At 39.3% G+C, this 19765-nt stretch overlaps 1 protein-coding gene across 2 annotated transcripts; it reads left to right on the plus strand.

Moving 5' to 3' along the window:
• The first annotated feature begins 2652 nt into the window (after positions 1-2652).
• Positions 2653-18776, plus strand: mknk2b (MAPK interacting serine/threonine kinase 2b). 2 transcript variants are annotated; one of them, XM_055162862.1, is made up of 15 exons: positions 2653-2807; positions 3623-3821; positions 4277-4364; positions 4474-4575; positions 4660-4757; positions 7768-7847; positions 8370-8443; positions 8579-8683; positions 9122-9177; positions 9284-9379; positions 9971-10030; positions 14930-15124; positions 15201-15365; positions 15452-15492; positions 15583-18776. In XM_055162862.1, exons 2-15 carry the CDS (start codon positions 3771-3773, stop codon positions 15854-15856), a joined length of 1485 nt encoding a protein of 494 aa, XP_055018837.1. In that variant the 5' UTR covers positions 2653-2807; positions 3623-3770; the 3' UTR covers positions 15857-18776. The 2 variants fall into 2 exon arrangements, with proteins under 2 accessions (XP_055018837.1, XP_020789011.1); XM_020933352.2 differs by lacking the exon at positions 9971-10030.
• Positions 18777-19765: the final 989 nt, after the last annotated feature.

A 19765-nucleotide genomic window follows, 5' to 3' on the forward strand; every position in this document is an offset into this window, starting at 1 on the left:
TGTTTTGTTCACTTCTTTTGTTTGTTAGTCTTAGTATGCATCTAGATTTGTACTACCTACTAAAGTATGCACAATCCCTCGATTTATATAACATTGGATTTCAAGCACACACACAAACGTAGCCACAGCCCAAGGAAGCAGAGCCTATAATTGGTGGTTTACAGATTCTAGAATATGATGATGTCATTCTCCCAGATGTAGGCCAAGAGACAGATTTTCCCCGTTGAATACATTGTACTTTATGTTGAAATATCCAAAATGTAAATGCACAAACGTTGAACCTGATGTTTCTATTAGTGTCTAGACCCAAGAACTCACTTTATTACAACTAAAATCTGCATTATAACAATATTCATTTTAGCTGACCTCCTAACCTAATCTAAAAGCTGCACAATGCATTTTTAAATATAGAATGTTGTGATGTCATTTACTAACATCATATTATACTGTATATACCAGACCTGGGTATTGTACAGCTCCCAGGCCACATTCAGCTCTTTGTTTGATTCTGACCGCCCATTTACGCTCATCTGGAATTACAAAATAAACATATTTTATCATTTTACCACATGCATGGACTAAAGCTGTATTGCTGTTATTTTAGAAGTGTTTTTAATGACATTTTTTGTAAGGCAGCCTCACTTTTTCATTGCTTAGTCATAACAAAAACTCTTACCAGTCTGATAAGCTTGTCAAAACAATGTTATTTACTGCTTTTTAAAAAAAAAATAAAGACATATAATTAATATTATGCAGAACTGAGATAAGCATTTTGGCCCAGCCCTCCACAATATTTTCTGTTTCTCATGTGGCCCAATAGAAAAACACATGCTTTTCTTTAGCATTTTCTTTAACGTTACCTTTTATTTTGATACAATAAATAATACATTTTGTGTCTTCTTTGTCATTGCCATTAGTTTGTACAACCATAAATGAAAACAAAAAATCTGTACATTTTTTCACTCTCTTTGTGGTTTATTTGTATGATCATATTTGATAAACTTTTGTGCCTTCGTTAACATTATTATTAGTTTGTACGACCATACACAAAAACAAAAACATGGCAACTATTAAAAAAAAATGAAGATAGGAACTAAGAAAAAAGTGGTTTCTGTTAGAGGGGTTAGTTTATGGAACAATCTGAGTGATGAAGAGTATAAAGCATTATGTTTTGAAAGATATAGAGCTCTGGAATGAATGAATTATGTGTTAAATTTTGTTAGTTTTAATTTACATTTTGTCTCTCTTATATAAACAGTAAGTCGAAAGAGAAATTGTAAGTGTTAAATCGTTGTAGCTTGCAGCTTTCTTTCTTGGAATAGTGTCCTTGTTTAATATGGTTTGGCATTAGAAGTGCTTTTTATTTCAGCTTAAACCCTTTCGGTTATGATCCATGGGGTTGTAGTCTATGTTTAGTTCTTTTTTGTTTTGTAGTGCTGCCAAATAGTCGAATACCACTACTACTACTAAGAACTGCCCACCCTGATCCATCCATGCACTGCTAGCTTCTTACATTCAGAGAAGCACGTGTTTACTAGACCAATGTTGTCTCCACTTAATCCACATGTATAATTGTGCAGGTCGCATCCTTGGACGTGCTGGTGCAGAGCTAGAGCACTTTAAACAGACGTCAGGGGGAAACCGGTGCGTCTGGTCCGTTTACTCACACCGCGCGCGAAGCATGCATCACTTCCATTGAGCCTCACTCACCAGTTTCAGCAAAACAGCTCGGGGTGCTGACTGGTGTGCCCTCTGCTGTGTCGACGTGCACGTACCAGCACGTACGCGCATTCAGAAACAAAACAGAGCACGCCGGGTGCATCCGATTACCCATTTCTGCTCGCTTGTTTACTCACCTTGAAACGTGAATACCGTAAAAACAAGCCAGTTAATGTTTTACTTTGATAGCGATGCAACAATATGAGCATTACTGAACTAACTTAGCATAACTTAGCATAAATCCGCGCATATAACTCAATGAAATGTGTGCTTATTATTGGAATAAGTCTGAAACCATGTTGTTGCTTTGAAAAAGGCGCTAGATAGTCGACTCCAGAGGGACAGATGCGTCTCATGTTGTTATGAATGAACAGATAGACCTAAACAAATATTTTATTTTTTTATTTTAGTTTTGTATTGCATTATGTTGTATTGTGTAAGTTGAGATAAGGCATGTAAGTGACAAATATGTTTTTAATTGCTCCAAAAACGTAAAAAAAAATATGTGTTGATCTATAATGGAAATATACTATGTCACTTATTAGAATATAATGACGAGCTGCAAAAGATACAGTGCACAGATTAAATGTTTTCTATTACAAAAAGGTACGTTGTTTAGCAGTTATATCTTGCATGTAGTATGCGTAGTCTATTTCTATCATTCGTTATTTAACTTTCCTACACTTAAACGAATTATTAACCATTTTAAAAAATATTTTCCAAACCCTAACCTTAACCATTACCTGTTTTCTAACCTTATTACAATCCAGTCCCTAGATTGCATCACATTCACGGATCACAACTGCAGCGCGTCCCTCCAAAGCGCACTATCTAGGACCAATCGTTGATAAATCGGACGCAGCCCTAATGTCCTTTTCTAGAACCCGCGTGATCAGTCTGTGGCAGTTGACGCACGTAAGGAGGCGTGGCCAGCCGGGAGGTTATAAAAGCTCCTGCGCAGCCCTTTCCTCGCCACCTTCCACGCACGTACCTCTCTGCCGCTTCCCCCCCATTGACCGTCCTTTGCGGCTGTCGAGCTGTGGGTCAGACACCGACGCTAACACTGGAGTTCTAACATTAACAACGGGGTGAGTGCACGCAAAACTTCTCTGGCATTGCAGTTTGGAGTGAGTGAAGCGGAAACAATCTTGTTTTTGTCAACGCTTTTCTGGATATTTGCCTAAACGACCAGCGCGTTCGAATAACTGTACGGGCGTGCTGCTATTGTATGTGGGAGGTTGTTGTTGTCATTTTGCAGGTGAATTTGGAGTTTTAAGATTAATTTTTTGCTTGTCTGATTGGTTTCTGGTTGTAGTCAATGCGTTGTGTTGTATTGCATCAGCTGGGCCATGTTTAGAACTATCAAATGGTAAAATGAATCAACTTTACATGGGGTGAAGCCATTTAACACTAGCATTGTTCTGTCCATTAGCAACATGCATGTTTTTGCCCATAACGTTTTCTAGTTAAATGACCTTTTTAAGCGTGATTTGAGACATTTTTACTGTTTTGTTATTATAAAGGTTTGCTGATTTGTTAATTAATTCTTGATTTGACCTACTTACTAAATGACCATTGCTATTGACTGCACGTGGATTTGAACAAACATTTGTGGACTAAAATGGGTTAAATATGGAAATTAGCGGTGACCTAAATGCAGCCCAGAGATGTGTTAACGCTAACTAATCAGAACTGTTAAGCAGGGAGAGGTGGTGCTGAGGGCACCAGCCTCTGATTGTTTATGGTGTCTCGAGCATGTGACGGAGATTAGTCACTCTTTTTATAGTCTTCCCGTAACCTTGCAATGTGTACATTAGTGATTTGTGTCATGATGTATGGGGGGGACATGTAAAGGTGTTTGTGCATGTCTTCTAACGCTGCAATGTTGATGTATTGTTCGCAGGGCTCCCGTTTAAAAGCGCCGCAGCAGCTGACCAACCAGCGCAGTGTGATCGCTCGCAAGCCTCTCTGAAACATCCATTTGTTTTGGAGAATTGCAGTAGATATCCTCTGCCGCCGCACGTCCTAAATCGCCCCTCAATTTGGAGAAAATGGTGCAAAACAAGATCACCGAAGTCACTGGATTCCATCGCTCTTTCAAGGTGAGACGCGGTGTATGTGTTTTTTTGTTTTTTTTGTTTTTTTTTAATGCAGGTTTTTAGACAGCAGACAGATCACACTTGTCAGCGATGGTGAGGGAGAGGACTTGGCCTTGCTATTTATAAACACATCTGTTGCTTTTCCACATCTTCTGGCTGACACACATGTGTGGCCCTGTGGCACATGTTAAATACAGATATGAAACACCAAGACTTGACTAGACTTGATAAAGAACAACAGTTATAATATGGACAAAGCTGATTCTCCTTTTTTTTCCACTGATAATTAAGCGCCCTGCTCCAAATAGCAGCAGTTTAATTAAACCTTTATGGGTGTGAGAGCTGATAAAACTCTGTACAATCAGCTGAAGCTAACCATTAACACATTAACACCTGCAACACAGAGATAAACACACTATAGATATGATTCTAAACTTGTTGGGTTTTTCCTGTTTCAGGGACAAAATCCCTTTGAGTCAGATGACTTTACTAAAAACGGATCCCACCTCATTGATTCATTTAATTTTGACCCCTCCCCAAGACATGGTGAGTAAATATATCTGTATATGAGTTTGTTCATTGTAATCTTTATTACAAGCCTCAGCAGTCATGTAGAAGTTTAAATGATGACGTAAAATATTGGCACTTGTTACAGACATGCCTTCCAGCCAGCCCATCGACATCCCTGACGCCAAGAAGAGAAACAAGAAGAAGAAGCGTTGCCGGGCAACAGACAGTTTCTCTGGACGATTTGAAGGTATGAAAAATAAAGCTGTTTAATGGATTTACAATAATAATACATATGTTTAGATGTTTGTTCATCTTGAACTTTCTGCTGCAGATGTGTACAGACTACAGGAAGAGGTTTTAGGAGAAGGAGCTTACGCCAGGGTACAAACCTGTATCAACCTCATCACCAACAAGGAGTACGCTGTCAAGGTAACACTGCTCATTCTGTTTAACCTACAGAGTTTAGAGTCTGTGCTTCAGTCTGTGAAAGACTCATCTGACACTGCAATGTGACCTCTGCTGTTGGTCTATAGACATGTAAAGACTTTGCAGTTGTATCATTATCTCTCTGAACTCAATCCATACTTAATAGAACAGTTCACATCAAAGTGACTACATGCTTTTAAATTGAGCTTTTATGAATGGTTTCTGTTTAAGGCTGACTGCTGCTATAGCTATTGACAGTGTTGTAGAATGTACATTAGTGCAGTGAAGCCCAGAGCCGTGTTGCTGTGTTGTTTTCATATTGAGTTGTTGTGCTCCACTTTCCAGTGAGCAGCATGCAACACAAGCTGCTGTTGCTGCTGCAGACACTTCCCCTGTGTTTGTGTAGCTACAGCCAATCAGAGTGCAGGGAGGACTCTATCCACCCCTTTTTCTTGCGCTCGGGCTGCCTGTAGAGGGCGCTGGTGGTGAGAACATTGTGTACTGTTCACTGTGCCAAAACAAAACCCACACAGAGGAAGGAGGGAGCGGGCTGTGACCCAGGCTGTTTACACTGCTTTGTTCTCTTCTAAAGCGGCTAACTTTTTGTAACGGGGGGAGAGTGAACTAGTGAGGACATGTCCTTGGCTTTGACCAACTTCCCTTTTGCCGTTTTATTTCTGGAACAAAACATTGTGAAACCTCGTTTTGCTGATTAGGTAAAACTGTTTGTTTTGAAACTGAATGCATCAACTGATCGACCTTTTGCATCGGGCTGTCTGCAACTTTAGGCTCTTTGAAGCTCTAAGAGATGTCATTTAAGGCACTGTTACCCCTGGGAGCAGGTTTGCATTTCACAATAATAAATATTTCAGCAGGCTCGATGTATAGCGCATGTTTTTTTTTTTTGTATTGGGTCAGTATTGTTTACCCTCAGATGAATTGTTAAATCCCCTGAGACTGTGTAGCTTGGGGGAGGAGTCACCCACATGGGGCAGTTATCGGAGACTGGGGGGTGCTCCAGACTCCAGATGTCCCAGTGCTCCCCTCCCCCAAACCTCCCCCTCCAGACAGGCCGGGTGATGCGTGAGCTCCTGTGTTACTGCTGAACAAAAGCTCCAATAGCAAAGTTGCCAAGTCTACATCTTTATAGCGACTTTGGGCTTATGTTTTTGGAAAGCTGCTTGCAAATGTTCAGATTTTTCACATCATAGAAGAGGTGATTTTTAGCTTTTTTCCAGTTTTACACAACTACACTCAGAAATTATCATATACATTATCATCTATAGAAATGAATGAAATACAAGTTCATGTTTGAAAGAGATTATTGATTTTAAATACGCTAAAAACAATAGACAATACACATTTCATTAACACAAATTCACCAGTGAAACATGTGTAACTAGCTTCTATTTGGGGCTGGGGTTGCTTGTTTTGGGCTCATTTTTAAAGGCTTAGTCACTTGTTACTCTGAAAATCTGGCAACCCAGGCTACTACTGGAACAAAGCCCAAATAGCACAGAGAGGGGTGAGCTGCCTCTGTGCAAAGCCTGCTAAGAGTTCACATTCAAGCTCACACTAGACTGTGAGATTCTATTAAATTCTTGTTTTTTTACGAGGCTGCAGAGATTGGCCAATGGGACTCCTTCCTCATAACTTTACAGTATTGAGCAACTTCCAACCACAATGAAGGTTGCAGCAATGTTACAATCTGCTCTTTGCCAAAACAAAATAATTGAAAGCTTTGCTAAATTACAGTGGCCCAATTATGACATCCTTCGTTGCAGTGTTTTGGTGACTTTTGGCTGCTGTGTGCCATTACTGCAAGATGTATTGTAATCTATTTAAAAGTGCGAATTGAACGGTCGCACAGTTGGCAAATCTCAAAGACTACAATTATTAAAGCAGCAAAATTTCCTTAGTGAATGTTGTAGCAATGTGATGATCTTCCTTTGCCAAAACAAAATACATAACGCAATTATGACATTGCAATGTTTTGATAAAAGTTGACCATTGCACTCTGTTATTGCTGCAAAGTCAAATCAAAATCACAATTTGAATGACTGCAATTAGCAAATGACAATGGACCGCAATTATTAAAGTTGTGTAATTTCCCCTAACAACTACTTATCCTGTCTCACAATGCTAAAACCTGCCAACCCTGTAGTTTAGAGTACAACCCTGCTATTAAAACATAAATTGCAATTCTAATCACTATTGTCACACCTTAATTATATACTTCGTAGAAATTTTTGCTAACCCAAAACACAGCAGTTCACCTAACATTGGTCTGTACCCGCTCCTCTTGTATGCACTTTAAGCCTAGTTACACACAGCACACCCCTGGCCCCTCTGTGCTTCTATAGCAGCTGTAATCTCACCACCAGGAAGAGAAGCCATCCCAGCCCCCAGAGCTCACAATAACTGGCCCAAACTGGAAAATTCATGGCTGTTTTTTTTTTTTGTACTTCGCTGTCAGCAGTCTTTTGCAGCTGGTGGCCCCTCTGCTTTGTGGTCCATTCCAGCCAGCGAGGTTATATTTAGACCCCACCATTTTTGTGTCATTATCGAACACAATTTGGGATCACTTACAGCGCAGTGAGGATGGAGAAATCTCAGAGGAGCGCTAGATGGAAAATAGGTCAGACGTCGAGAAGGCTATGTTTAGTTATGCCGTGTTTTAACATGTTTTGAGGCTGGCCTGGCGCAAACTTCTCTCAAATGTGGGTTACTCTATATATGCATCCATGTCATAGGGTTGAATAAACTGGAAAATGTCTAGTCTGGAAGTAAGCCAAAGCTGGGGGCACTGCACTGGGACTGTATAATCAGCTATATGGTTTATAGTGTCTAGGAAATGAGGCAGTGGCGTTGGAGCAGTCAGGAAGGCAGTCTGCACCTAAATATGAACTCTCACACATGGCTCTGGGTTTTACTGTTGTGGTCACACTAAACAGTGGGTTTGTAGCTTTTGGGGATTTCACTATAAACTGTATCTCTGCTGTTTCGTTCACAGATCATTGAGAAAAGACCAGGTCACAGCCGGAGCAGAGTCTTCCGAGAGGTTGAGATGCTGTATCAGTGCCAGGGACATAGGTAAGGGGTGATTCAGATTAAAATAAAGAATGGGATGAGACACTATTTCCAAATTGGGTATACAAGAATGAGATTTTAACAGAATTTCTAATTTACTTTCAAATTTGTTCTGTTATTTAATATTTTTAGTACTGCTTTTTGGAATCATAAGAGATGTAACTCACCTAGGATTGTCAAAAGTATTAAAAATCAGACACTAATCAATACTAAAACTAGTATCATACTCATTTAAACAAGTATTGATATTAGAAAAGTCACGCAACTGCTTAAAATGGACTCAATCTTATTCTTTAGTATTGAAAGGGAGTTGGAAATTCTAACACTTAACTCGCCTACACATAACTGTTTTTGTCCTATTCAAATTTAAACATGGAAACACTATCACAAGATCATTTTACTCATGCATGCACAATTGTGGTGATTTTTGTCTCTTGAGATTTCATAGCACGAGATCTTGTCCCATGCCTTCTGAATATTTACTTTGCATGTTTACAGTTAACTCACTGTTTTGTATTTTTGCAGTAATATCCTGGAACTGGTGGAGTTTTTCGAAGAGGAAGACAAATTCTACCTTGTGTTTGAGAAGCTTCGAGGAGGTACGCAAATAATGACCTGCTCACATCTATTGTTTAAAGACTGAGCACGTACCATACACACACACATACACACACACATACATACACCTCTGGTATCGGCTCATAACAGCTGGTATTGTCTTCTTCTGCTCCCAGGGTCCATCTTGGCGCACATTCACAAGAGGCAGCGCTTCAGTGAACAGGAAGCCAGCCTTGTGGTGCAGGACATTGCGAGCGCGTTGGATTTCCTTCACAACAAGGGTCAGTATACGGCCTCAGGGTGCAGTTTAACTTTACGGCCTATTATTCTAAATGAGCACCAGGAAAGCTAAGATTACAAGTCCTACATGAACTAGAGTTACCTTTTATGGCTCTTGTGCAATACTGTATATATACACTAGTTTTCCTGTCGTAAAGAGGACTGGACTTCAGTCCTGTAGGGCTTTAGTGGGTCAAATTTGGTGCAACATATTGATTGGGAGTTTTGGTCTTAGCATTTGACGGACCCTCCACACAGTGCACCTTGAAGCCGACAACAGCCCTGCTAATAATACATTTTATTTGAGGCGCTTTTTAAGGAACTCAAGGTCACCGTGCAGCAATTCAGAATGCAAAATACAATAACACCGTAATACTGTAAAATGTATAAAGTTAAATCTAGCTACTGGATGTTAAAGAATTGTCTTTTGTGTGTTACAGGAATGGCACATAGAGACCTGAAGCCTGAAAATATTCTCTGTGAGAGTGCAGACAAGGTGAGTTTTAAGTTTCAACACTGGACCCTACTCCGGCCACAACCCAACACATGATACAGCTGTTATCTGGTCTCATTGTTAACAAGTTTGTCTCTTTGTTTCTCAGATTTCCCCTGTCAAAATCTGTGACTTTGACTTGGGAAGTGGAATCAAGTTAAACAGTGACAGCTCTCCTATCTCCACTCCAGAGCTCCTCACACCGGTAAGTCCAATATATTTCATTTAGATTGGGCATAATCTCTGCTGATAGTAAGAGATAGTGCTTTAATCAGGTTTGGGTTAATAATAGTGTATCGATAAAGGTGATTTGAGTAGTTGTAAAAATGTTATCAAGTGTCTGCTGGATTCCTATTGGACAATCATTGGTGGTGTCAGCGTCAAGGAAACGTTCTGATTGGCTGAGGAGATGTTGTGTTCAAAAGGTTAAGGTAGTTCATTGTGTTGGTCCTTTGGAACTGTGAGACATTGCTTCCTGTATCTGAGTTATTGACGAGCTATCACTGGAGTTTAGCATTCATGGCCCGTTTCTTATCAGCTGTAAATATTGAGCACCTTGAGTTTGAGAGGTCGTGTTTGCTTGGAGTCACTACAGTGCAGAAGCTGTACGTCAAAGTGCTTAATTAGTTGTTTCAATGGAGATATTAACATGTTCAGCCAAAAACGGCAACAAAATTCAGCACTATTCTTTATCAAAATTACAATATTTGACACTTGTAATGGATAAAAATGTCTGTATTGAAGTAACGTTTGAGGTATCTGTGCTTTACTTTTATTAACTTTATGTAACCTGGAGGTCCCATTGAGATTCAGAATCTTTCAAGAGAGACTTGGCCACCACAATCAATATAAAACGGTAAAAACACAAAGCATCACATTATAAAACTTTGTGGCTCAAGAAAAACATCACCACACTTTTTATAATTTGTATGAACATTTAACCAAAAAACTGCAACAAAATTCAGCACAATAATAGACAAAAGTATTGTATTGAAGTAAAATTTTAGATGGCTGTCCTTCACTTCATGTTTTAGATGTCTATGCTTTATGCTGCATATTGTCTCCATGGTGATACTAGAATCTTCATTCACAAAATGTCTACAAAATCACACATTTTACGTTTTTAATAGTTAAGCTTTCACTACCGGTCTCTTATCAGCAGTAAATATTGAGGACCGTGTGTTTGAGAGGTTGTGCTTGTTTAACCTTAAACTTGGCGTCACCACAGAGCAAAAGCTGCGCCTCAAAGTGCCTAGTTACGCATTTGGTGTCTCTCTGTGTAGATGTTGACACATGTTTTCAGTTGGGGCACGGGGGAGCAGTGACGGAGCAGAGCAGGTGAAAGCGAGCTGGAATGCAGGGACTTTTTCTCTAGTAACTTATCTTCTCTTAGTCACCAGGACAGATTGGGCGCCCATCCCCTGGACTATTTGGGGAGGAGGCCTTTATTAGCTTGTCTGGAGCTGTCATGTGGCGTTTTAGTGTTGCAATAATCTCACATTTCAAATGGAAAATGAAAGATGTCTGTTAGGTGAGGCTTCGAGTTTCACTTTGAACAATGGTTTTTGTTTCACATTTGAATTTTGTGGCATCAGCGCTTCTTGAACTAGTTTTAAAGGAGCAGACATGAGTTTGCAGTAGTGTTGTCACAATACAGTACTATTTCAATACTAAGCAAAAGGCTTGACACGACAATGATAAAAAACAACAAAATTTTATAGACTATAGAATGCTTTTTCAGTTTAAAATCTGTGATTTATCTTATGTGGCTTTATACTAGTTCTGATGTAGTTAGAGCTAGACTATTCAAAAAGCTAGACAGGAAAGGTTCACATTTTGTTTTATTTCCTTCACTTTTCATGTTTGTTCAAATGAGTATCTACTTTTGGTTTTGGTTTCTACTTTTTAATCTGGATTAATTTAATATATATATTTTTGACAGCCCTTCTTTGCATTCATTCTATTTCCATTTTATATTATGCATTCTTACATACACCCCAGACAAACCAACTATTTTAAAGTTTTAAATGCCAAGATATGGTAGTATTTGCACGTTTACTACGACATGGAGCCCTGTGTTGTGTTCTAATCATTCAACCTTGTGTGTGCTTATAATTTTATAGGACGTTTTGACATGTTTTGAGGACAGGGCGCTCTGTTACAGCCTTGATATAGACTAGTTTGTAATACAGAAACACACTGTGTGACTTTTACAAGGCCACATCTTATTATGAAAAACAACATGGCCGCTTTAAAGATAGTGGAAAAAAAACATCCTGCACCACCATAGCCCTGTTTTTCTTTCTTTATGCTCCCCACACAAAAGCAGCTTCTAGAAAATGCGTTGTAGTCTGCCCCCTCCTATACGTAGCAACTGCGCTCTGATTGGTCAGTTTGGAGGCAGGGGGAGGGGCGTGTGCTGCGGTCTGCTCCTGCACCCTGTCTTGTTTTTTTAGCAAGATTCAGAGGAAGTGTTGTGACTCCTGACTCAGTTTTAACCAGTGATTTTTGAATCTGCAAGCTGAATATGTGGTTTGGAGAAGAATTGAGACTTAAGAGGAAATTTGTATCTTGCATCTATACAGTAAATTGTCTGCAATAAACACAATGCACAGGTGAATGGATATCTGCATCTTTCTAGGAACTGCTATTTTTAGCTTCCCAGAAACTTCAGAAACATGCTCCAGCCTGCACCCATGTTTGACATTAAATATTTGTGTGTCCGCTCTTAAATGCCAAAGGTCCACGTGTGCTTCATGTTAAACTGCCAATAGGATCACTATTACACTAGCAGCCTGCGTGTTCAGACCTGTGTGGAAACTAAAGTACAAAAGTAAAAGTACACTCTTGAAGTAAAACTAGGTATCTGTACATTACTCAAAGGTGCAGTCCATGGAGATACTAGAATGTTCAACAAAAAAAAAACCATAACTACATTTGGTGCTATTATAGATAAAAGTACTGTACTGAAGTCAATTTTTAGGTATCTGTACTTGAAGGTGCACTGCTTAACTTTTCTGGTAGAGGGTATTTTAAATGTTCTTTACTAGAATAACTGTAAAATGTTGAGTATTCAGTTAAACTACTACTCAACAGTAACTTAATAGACCTAACATCTGATTTGGAAAGCAAAAAACATTAAACTAGAAACTAGAATGTTTAAAAAAAAGATCACCACAAAATCAGTACATTTTTAAACATTTATTTCAGTGCTTTAAGTAGTTTTTTGGTCTTCTGTATTTGTACTTTAAACCAGTGATAGAAGTATTCGAAGTCAGAGCACTAGACCGATGCACCGTCTTAAGCTCCTACCTTTAAATCCTCAGTTTAAAAACACCACATACGCGTCAACAGCGGCGGTGCGGTTACGGTGCGGTCACATGACTGTCACAGGAAATCCCCAGACAAGAGGCCAAATAGAGAAAATCCAGTGCGGTAACAGTTCCTGGTACGAAGCCCGCTGCGACTTTAAAGTGGCTGTGATGTGAAGCAAGCTTACAGTAAAAGCCACAGCTGCCAATGAAAGCTGAGGTTTTCCAAAGAACTGCCTCAAGGTTTATCAACACCGAATCGAAATTGCAGTTTAAAGGGCTGCTGCTGTCAAATTGTAAACACTGCAGTTCTCCAAATTGCGTTGTTGTGCTCCTTAGGCCTGTCTCAGCACACTTTAATGCATGAAATTATAGTTTATCATCTCTAATCTCATCAGGAAAACAATGAAACTAAATAATTATGGACCTTTTTAACTTTAATTTACTCAACCATATAGTATAGTTTATTTAGCAATTATCGTGACTGGCATATTTCTCCTCCTTCATATATAAACACATGCCAACCCTGTAGTTTAGACCTCTACAAACACACTCTGAGGTACATGGGATTCTTGTATTATTTTAGTATTTCATATATCTCTCAAATGTGAAAGCTCCTATGAGTAATGTTTAACTTTTAATCGAATCCTACTAGTGAAACATTCATTTCAAATCTAGTAAAGACTACTAGTTTCTAAAGAGTCTGCAGTAGTTCAGAGTTATTCTTCACTTACCTTATGCATTCTGAGCATCATAATTATTCACCATGATTAGTTTATAAGAGCTTTGGAGTACTAAGCAAACAATAACTAGCATGCCAACACTTGCGTCTTGATTACTTGACTATAAAATGTTTCGTAACTAGATGCAGATAGTACATAATGGGTTTATTTTGACATCTAGAGCTGCTTATACAACATATTTGTACTGGGGCAAGACACATTTTGCTCAAATACATGGAAAAAATAAGTACACCCCTTTTAAGAAGAAAAGCTTTCCCTATTTGTTTACATGGTGCATATGGCCTGAATAGAGGGTGCAGCCATCCAGACATTGGTCTCTAGACTGGGGGGATGGGTCTTATGTTCTGGTCTAATACTGAGGGAGCTTTGTCTGAGGAGATTCCTGTGCTCTAAATTTTGTTACATAAGTTATAAAGAGGTGGGGTTTAGGGACAGCTGGTACTTGGCACGATCACACAATGGACGCAATACATTCTTGTTGACAAATGTAATGTAAATATAGGTCAGTGATTATTTCCCCATAGGCTCAAATGTTGGTCATTTAAGGCAGCTCAAACAGAGGTGGACGGAGTAGTCAAAACTTATACTAAAGTAGTAGTACTGTTGCTTCATAATATTACTAGAGTAGAAGTAGCTGTTCAAGAAATTTGTATGAACTACTAAAGTAAGAGTAACTGTCTGGACTTAATATCTGATTTATAATTTTAAGTTAATATAATTGAGAAAGAGAAAAAAGATTAAAGTATGCACAAAATCTGGTATTTTCAAAGGACAAACTAGGCTGCAGAAATTAAATTGTATCTGAAGAAGCGATCCAAGAAACACACGATGTTCAAATCATTTCATATTGTCAACAACCACTTTTGTCGCTCAACACAATTCATCGAAGTACATTTTTAATGAAGTATTTTCTTAAAGTAAATGTAACAGAACAGCCCACTTCTAAGCTAAAAAAAACATAGTGTACATAGTACAGTTTGCGCTTTGAGACATTTTCCAGTTACATAAAAATGACCTTTCATGTAATGTCCTGCACACCGACCCGCTTTCCTTCGCTCCATAAAGTATTCCCACAACATTTGGCGTTTATGTTTAAGTTATGTAACCTCCGACTGGCCCGTCCTGCTCCGTGGCACCACATTCAACCAACCAACCAATCCTCTTTTCCCAGTCTGGCCTAGTTTCCTTCAGTCGCTACATAACACAGCATCAACACAGTCTCCAGGCTCTACAGCGGTCAATGGTGACTCACTGCCCCTCCCAGCCTGAAATTAAAGAGGCCCTCCCTACCACCAGCCTGGATGAATAACTCTAATAGCAGGGTTGGATAAGAATGTGTACTAAACAAGTAAAGAAACCACATACTCATTTGAACAAGTGCTGATGCTGAAATAAAAGGATTGTTGACACAGCGATTAACACTGTATTACACAATGATATTTATGGGTTGCTGCAACATTTTGAAGACTTTTTTTTTTTTTTCCTGTGTGGTTTTATATCTGAGCTGGTGACTCTCACATGTTTGGCTATAGAGGCCCGAGGTCAGTGCTCTGCACCACGAGGCATCAGCTGAACCAGGAATGTGAAGTCCCTGCTCTGTTCAAAGTCTTTGTGTGTTAGTGTGGATCTGCTTTGATTGTGGGTTTGTTTATGTGTGTTGGGGTAGTCAGCTCTAACTTTGTGTTTGTGTATGTTTTCCAGTGTGGTTCTGCTGAGTACATGGCTCCGGAGGTGGTGGAGGCTTTCAACGAGGAGGCCACCATCTACGATAAGCGCTGTGACCTGTGGAGTCTGGGGGTGATCCTGTACATCATGCTGAGCGGGTACCCCCCGTTTGTGGGCCGCTGTGGGGGCGACTGTGGCTGGGAGCTGGGGGAGCCCTGCCACACCTGTCAGGTACAACCACAGCCACATTAACACCTGTCAAATTTCACCTGTCTGCTGTAAACTGACCTGGTCCTATTGTCCACAGAATACTCTGTTTGAAAGCATCCAGGAAGGAAAATACGAGTTCCCAGAAAAGGACTGGGCTCACATCTCCTCAAGTGCCAAAGACCTCATCTCCAAACTTCTGGTTCGAGACGCCAAAAACCGACTGAGTGCCAGCCAGGTGCTGCAGCACCCCTGGGTGCAGAGGGTGAGTCCTGCTGACCAGTGTTATTAACAAAGTTTAAGGTTTAAGGTTTGGAGAACTAATGAAGTGTTTTTTCTTTTTATATTCAGGGTGCTTCTGAGATTCTGCCAACCTCCATCCTGCATCAAAGGTGAGCGCTCGGCCCTTTCTGGAAACAGTTTGTTATATAAACATGATGCCTGAGACCTGTATTATAACTGAATGTTGTTTTGTTCTTTAGAACCAGCATCGCCCGGGACCTGACCTTCTTTGCGGACAAAGCCATGGCGGTGAACAGGCAGCTGGCGGAGCAGGACGGGATGGAGGAGCAGCAGCAGCAGGACGCTCCCTTCGTTGTCACGGCGACTGGCTCGTCCGTGCGTCTCTCTCCTCCGTCCAACTCCAAACTCGCCCGGCGCCGACAGAGGAACAGCCAGCCTAAAACAGGCCCTGTGTCAGCCGCAGAACTGCGGAAGCTGCTGGCTCCTCTGGTCATCGTGGGGGACTGTGCCTGACCTCATCGGGACTGTCCATCAGAGCTGACACCAGACGACTGCCCTGCCCCCTCCCGACTTTGCCCCCTCCTGACTCCGCCCCCTGAGCCTGGCCCAGCTCTGCCCCGTCAATGCCTTCTGCACTTCTGCAGCACTTCTGAAGCACAAAAACATGTGCACGCTCATGTTTGGGGCCAGGGTTCATTTGGGAGGGACATTTCCTAAATTATAAATATTATTTTTCATACAACTCAGTTTGGAAGAATGGGACACTTTCTAAGACTAAGACACCAAAGGACTCGTTGTGCTGCTCCCATGTTACAACTGGATCCACTGTGAATTTAAGTTATGGGATGTTCTGCCTGTATGTATCTGCATGTAAAGCCCTATCTGCACATACGTACATGCTTATGCAATACTACGCCATGAAGTCTTTGAATGGATTCAGTGGAAGGTCTGAGGGCTGTGAGCCGATGCTGCCGTGTCTGGAGCAGGCTTTTGTTTAAGTTTGTGTAACGGTGAGATCACATTGGCCATGCACTTAAAATGAGAATGTTTTTTCCTGTACCCAGCCAGCCATGACTTACTGTCACACAAATGTATGCAGATCCAAACCAAACGGCCACATCCTCCATGTACTCAGTGTTAACAGTCAGAGGGTGGAAGCATGGCCACACTATAGTACGGCTGGAGTGAGGGAAAGTCATGTTAAAATGGCAAATGAAACTCAGTGTTTTCAAATGACATGTCCCCTTTACAAACAGTACTTGTACAATGATTTTTTTTTCTATTTTTTTATTGTCCTAAAATTTTGGCAGTAAATGTATGTATCCCTCTTGGGTTGCAAAAGCACATTTCAGCAATGTGACATTTTTTTTTTTCATTTCTGTAAAAAAAACACACAAACTTTTGGACCTTTTTTCAGGGTTAAGTTTCACTGTTCTGTGATTCAATGACGCCCTTTCAAAATAAGATGTATGGACAAAAGATTTCCAAGCAGCAAATCAAAAATGAAAAGCAATTACAAAACAGAAAAAAAAAAATTTAAAAAGGAAAAAACATTCCAAAAAAGTTATAAAAAAAAAAAAAAAAAAAAAAAAGTCTTCCATTGACATTTTTGTAATATTTTGGAAAACTCCATGTCAAATGTGCCACTGATTTTGTTTTTGTTCCTTCTCATTTTGGTATGGCTATTAAGCTTTTTTTTTTCTATAATTTTACAAGCAGGTGCTGTTGAGTTCAGGTTAAACACCGGATGTTTTCCTTATTTTTATATGTTGGTGTTTTTTTTTTTTTTTTTTTTTTTAAGTTCAAAGTGGTGAATGAGGAGAGTTTGTGAGTTTGTCTGGAGCGTTCAGGCCCAGAGAAGGCGAGATTTTAAGTTTTATTTTTTTATGTGTAAAATGCTACGGCAATAATCTTTTTTGTTTTGTTTTTGTTTTGTTCTTTAAGCTAAAACTCATAGAAACTGACAGGAAGTGGACTAAGGTCTCACCACACTGTAGTCATTTCACCAAAGAGTAGAAGCCTTCCCCAGTCTGTCCCTAACACTCACCCTATACTCTTCCACTATAAACATATGCATTAGAATTGGGGCTGCAATAATTAATAGATTAATTATCAGGCCTGACGACAGAAATTTGGGGGGCCGGGGTAAGAAAACTCACATGGGTCCCCCCCACACTGTTTACTAGTCAAAATTAGCAAAGGAGTAGACTATAAAAATATTGTAGTCATATTTTGATAATCTTAATCATTACCTAGACTACACAGACTCTAAATCAAATGCCAAAAACCATGGCATTAAATCAAAAAGTTAAAAAAAACGAATCAACAATTTCTGATTCTCATTAACAGTAAACTTTATTCATAAACATTCTGTATTTTAGAAGCCTTCAATCACAGTTTTCCAACCTTTTATTTGGTTAAAAATGTATCGATGATGTAAAAATAATCTATCAAATAATTTTCTGACACTAAATTTTCTAATACTAAAAGAATCATTAATTGCAGCCTTAGTGGTAATGCAGTGATCAGTGCATGGGGTTGAATAACGGGGCTTATTTGGGGAATGCTGAAAAGTCCATAGTTTTAATGTGATCCATCGACACAGTGAAAAAAAAAAAAACTCTGGAAATGGCTCTTAGTTTCACACAAGCTGTTCTGCTGATATAAGGACACTGTACTAGTTGGAAATCTATTCTACAGATGCGTCAATATGGGTTTTATGTCTTATAATAAGACTTACTTGAATTTGTGTATGCAGCTGTTTCTTCTCCGTTTGGGAAACTACTTTGCTTATATAATTTGAAGAGCATTAAGCTGAAGATCAAGGCACTCTTTGGGTTTATGAAATACCTTTACAGTTCAGTATTCTGCCTTCTCCCTTTCAGCGTAAAGCGTTTTATGTCCCTATTTGTTATAGGGTTGGATTCTCAGAGACGCACACACTTTGACCACACTTTCTTGTACCTGGTATGAGACTTTTTCGGGTCACGACCATTTCTATTTTTGTGTGGTGTGGCAGTGTTTTTCAGCTGCCTTTTACTGGGGACGGGGACAAATATATCAAGTCTCTTTTTGTGTTTGTCATTGAAGTACAGGAGCGTGCAGTCCTTGTTCAGATGGACTCTTCACCTCCATGTTGAATGTAGCCTTGAGGCAAAGCATTTACAATCCAGCACCAATGTAATCTCCCCAAACATCTCCCATCTGTGGGTCCCTCATTGGAAACTGTCTCAAGACTCACCCAGGCCCATTGTACTCAATGGAAGACAATTGGATTAACTCCTTTAATACAAAATATTTTTGATTTAAAATAAGCACTTTACTGTACCATGTGAATGATTGCAGTTCACTCAAGGCAACATTTGACAGTTGCTACAGAATTTTGTATTGTTTTTCTAAAAAAATGCAATAAAAAGCTTTGAAACAAAAAAAATATGCTTTGTGTTTTCTTGTACAGTCGATTTGAGAGGGGAAATAGAAGCACACATCATTTACTCAGAGATGTATAAACCAACATTTAGACTGTAGATGTTTACAAGGTGATCCACAGGGGGTGATACTGACAAAAATGAATACGTAATGAATATATAGAACACCAATAAGATAAAAAGGACAGTAAATGACCCATTAAGTTAATAAGTTAGTTTTAGTCTGCTTTTAATCAGCTCATTTAGCATATTTGTTTTATTATAAAGAATGTATCTAATATTCAGTATTTGCTTATTTTACTGTTTTCATTCTTTGATATATTGCCACCTAGATCTATCAGATCATGTCTACCAATGTATTTTCACTATAAACGTTTCTAATTTTGTCCCATTTGCTCAAAAATCCTGATTTAAATTTCTGTTGCTGTGGAGATCTGTTCCTCCACCTGTTCTGATGAAGAGCTATAAATCACCGTAAAATCCCCCGTCGTCATGAGACACGTGACAGTTCTGACTCTGACAGGTTTAAACATGTTCAGACATAAAACTCTGCTCTGATCATAAGGAAACTCCATCTGATTTACTGCCACAGACCAAGCCCATGTTTGTGAGGGGAAAAAAACTGATGAAAGCTCATTAAACATGACTCACCTCAGTCCAGATAAGATGAAGACATGTTCAAATGAAATTTTGTTTTACTGATAACAATTATAACGCTGATATGACAAGATTACTAAGTTGTTTATGTTATAATTTTAGAACGCAGAATGAGCCTCACGTGAGTTTTACATTTGTGGTTCCAGAGTGAATGCAGAAATCTAGTTGATTTAAACCTAAAAGGACTCTCTCTGTATCTCTGATGTGTAATACGTAATTCTAGACTCTAGGCATATAAACAAATATAAATGGTCAGGTTTAACTTGTGTGAATTTTGGATATTTCATCATAAAGTATATTATAATCACTGGGAAAAGTTTTGTTTTGTTTTTTTCTT

Source organism: Boleophthalmus pectinirostris, unplaced genomic scaffold (assembly GCF_026225935.1).
Source record: "Boleophthalmus pectinirostris isolate CB_2022bp ecotype Guang Dong unplaced genomic scaffold, ASM2622593v1 HiC_scaffold_1069, whole genome shotgun sequence".
Taxonomy (NCBI): Eukaryota; Metazoa; Chordata; class Actinopteri; order Gobiiformes; family Gobiidae; genus Boleophthalmus; species Boleophthalmus pectinirostris.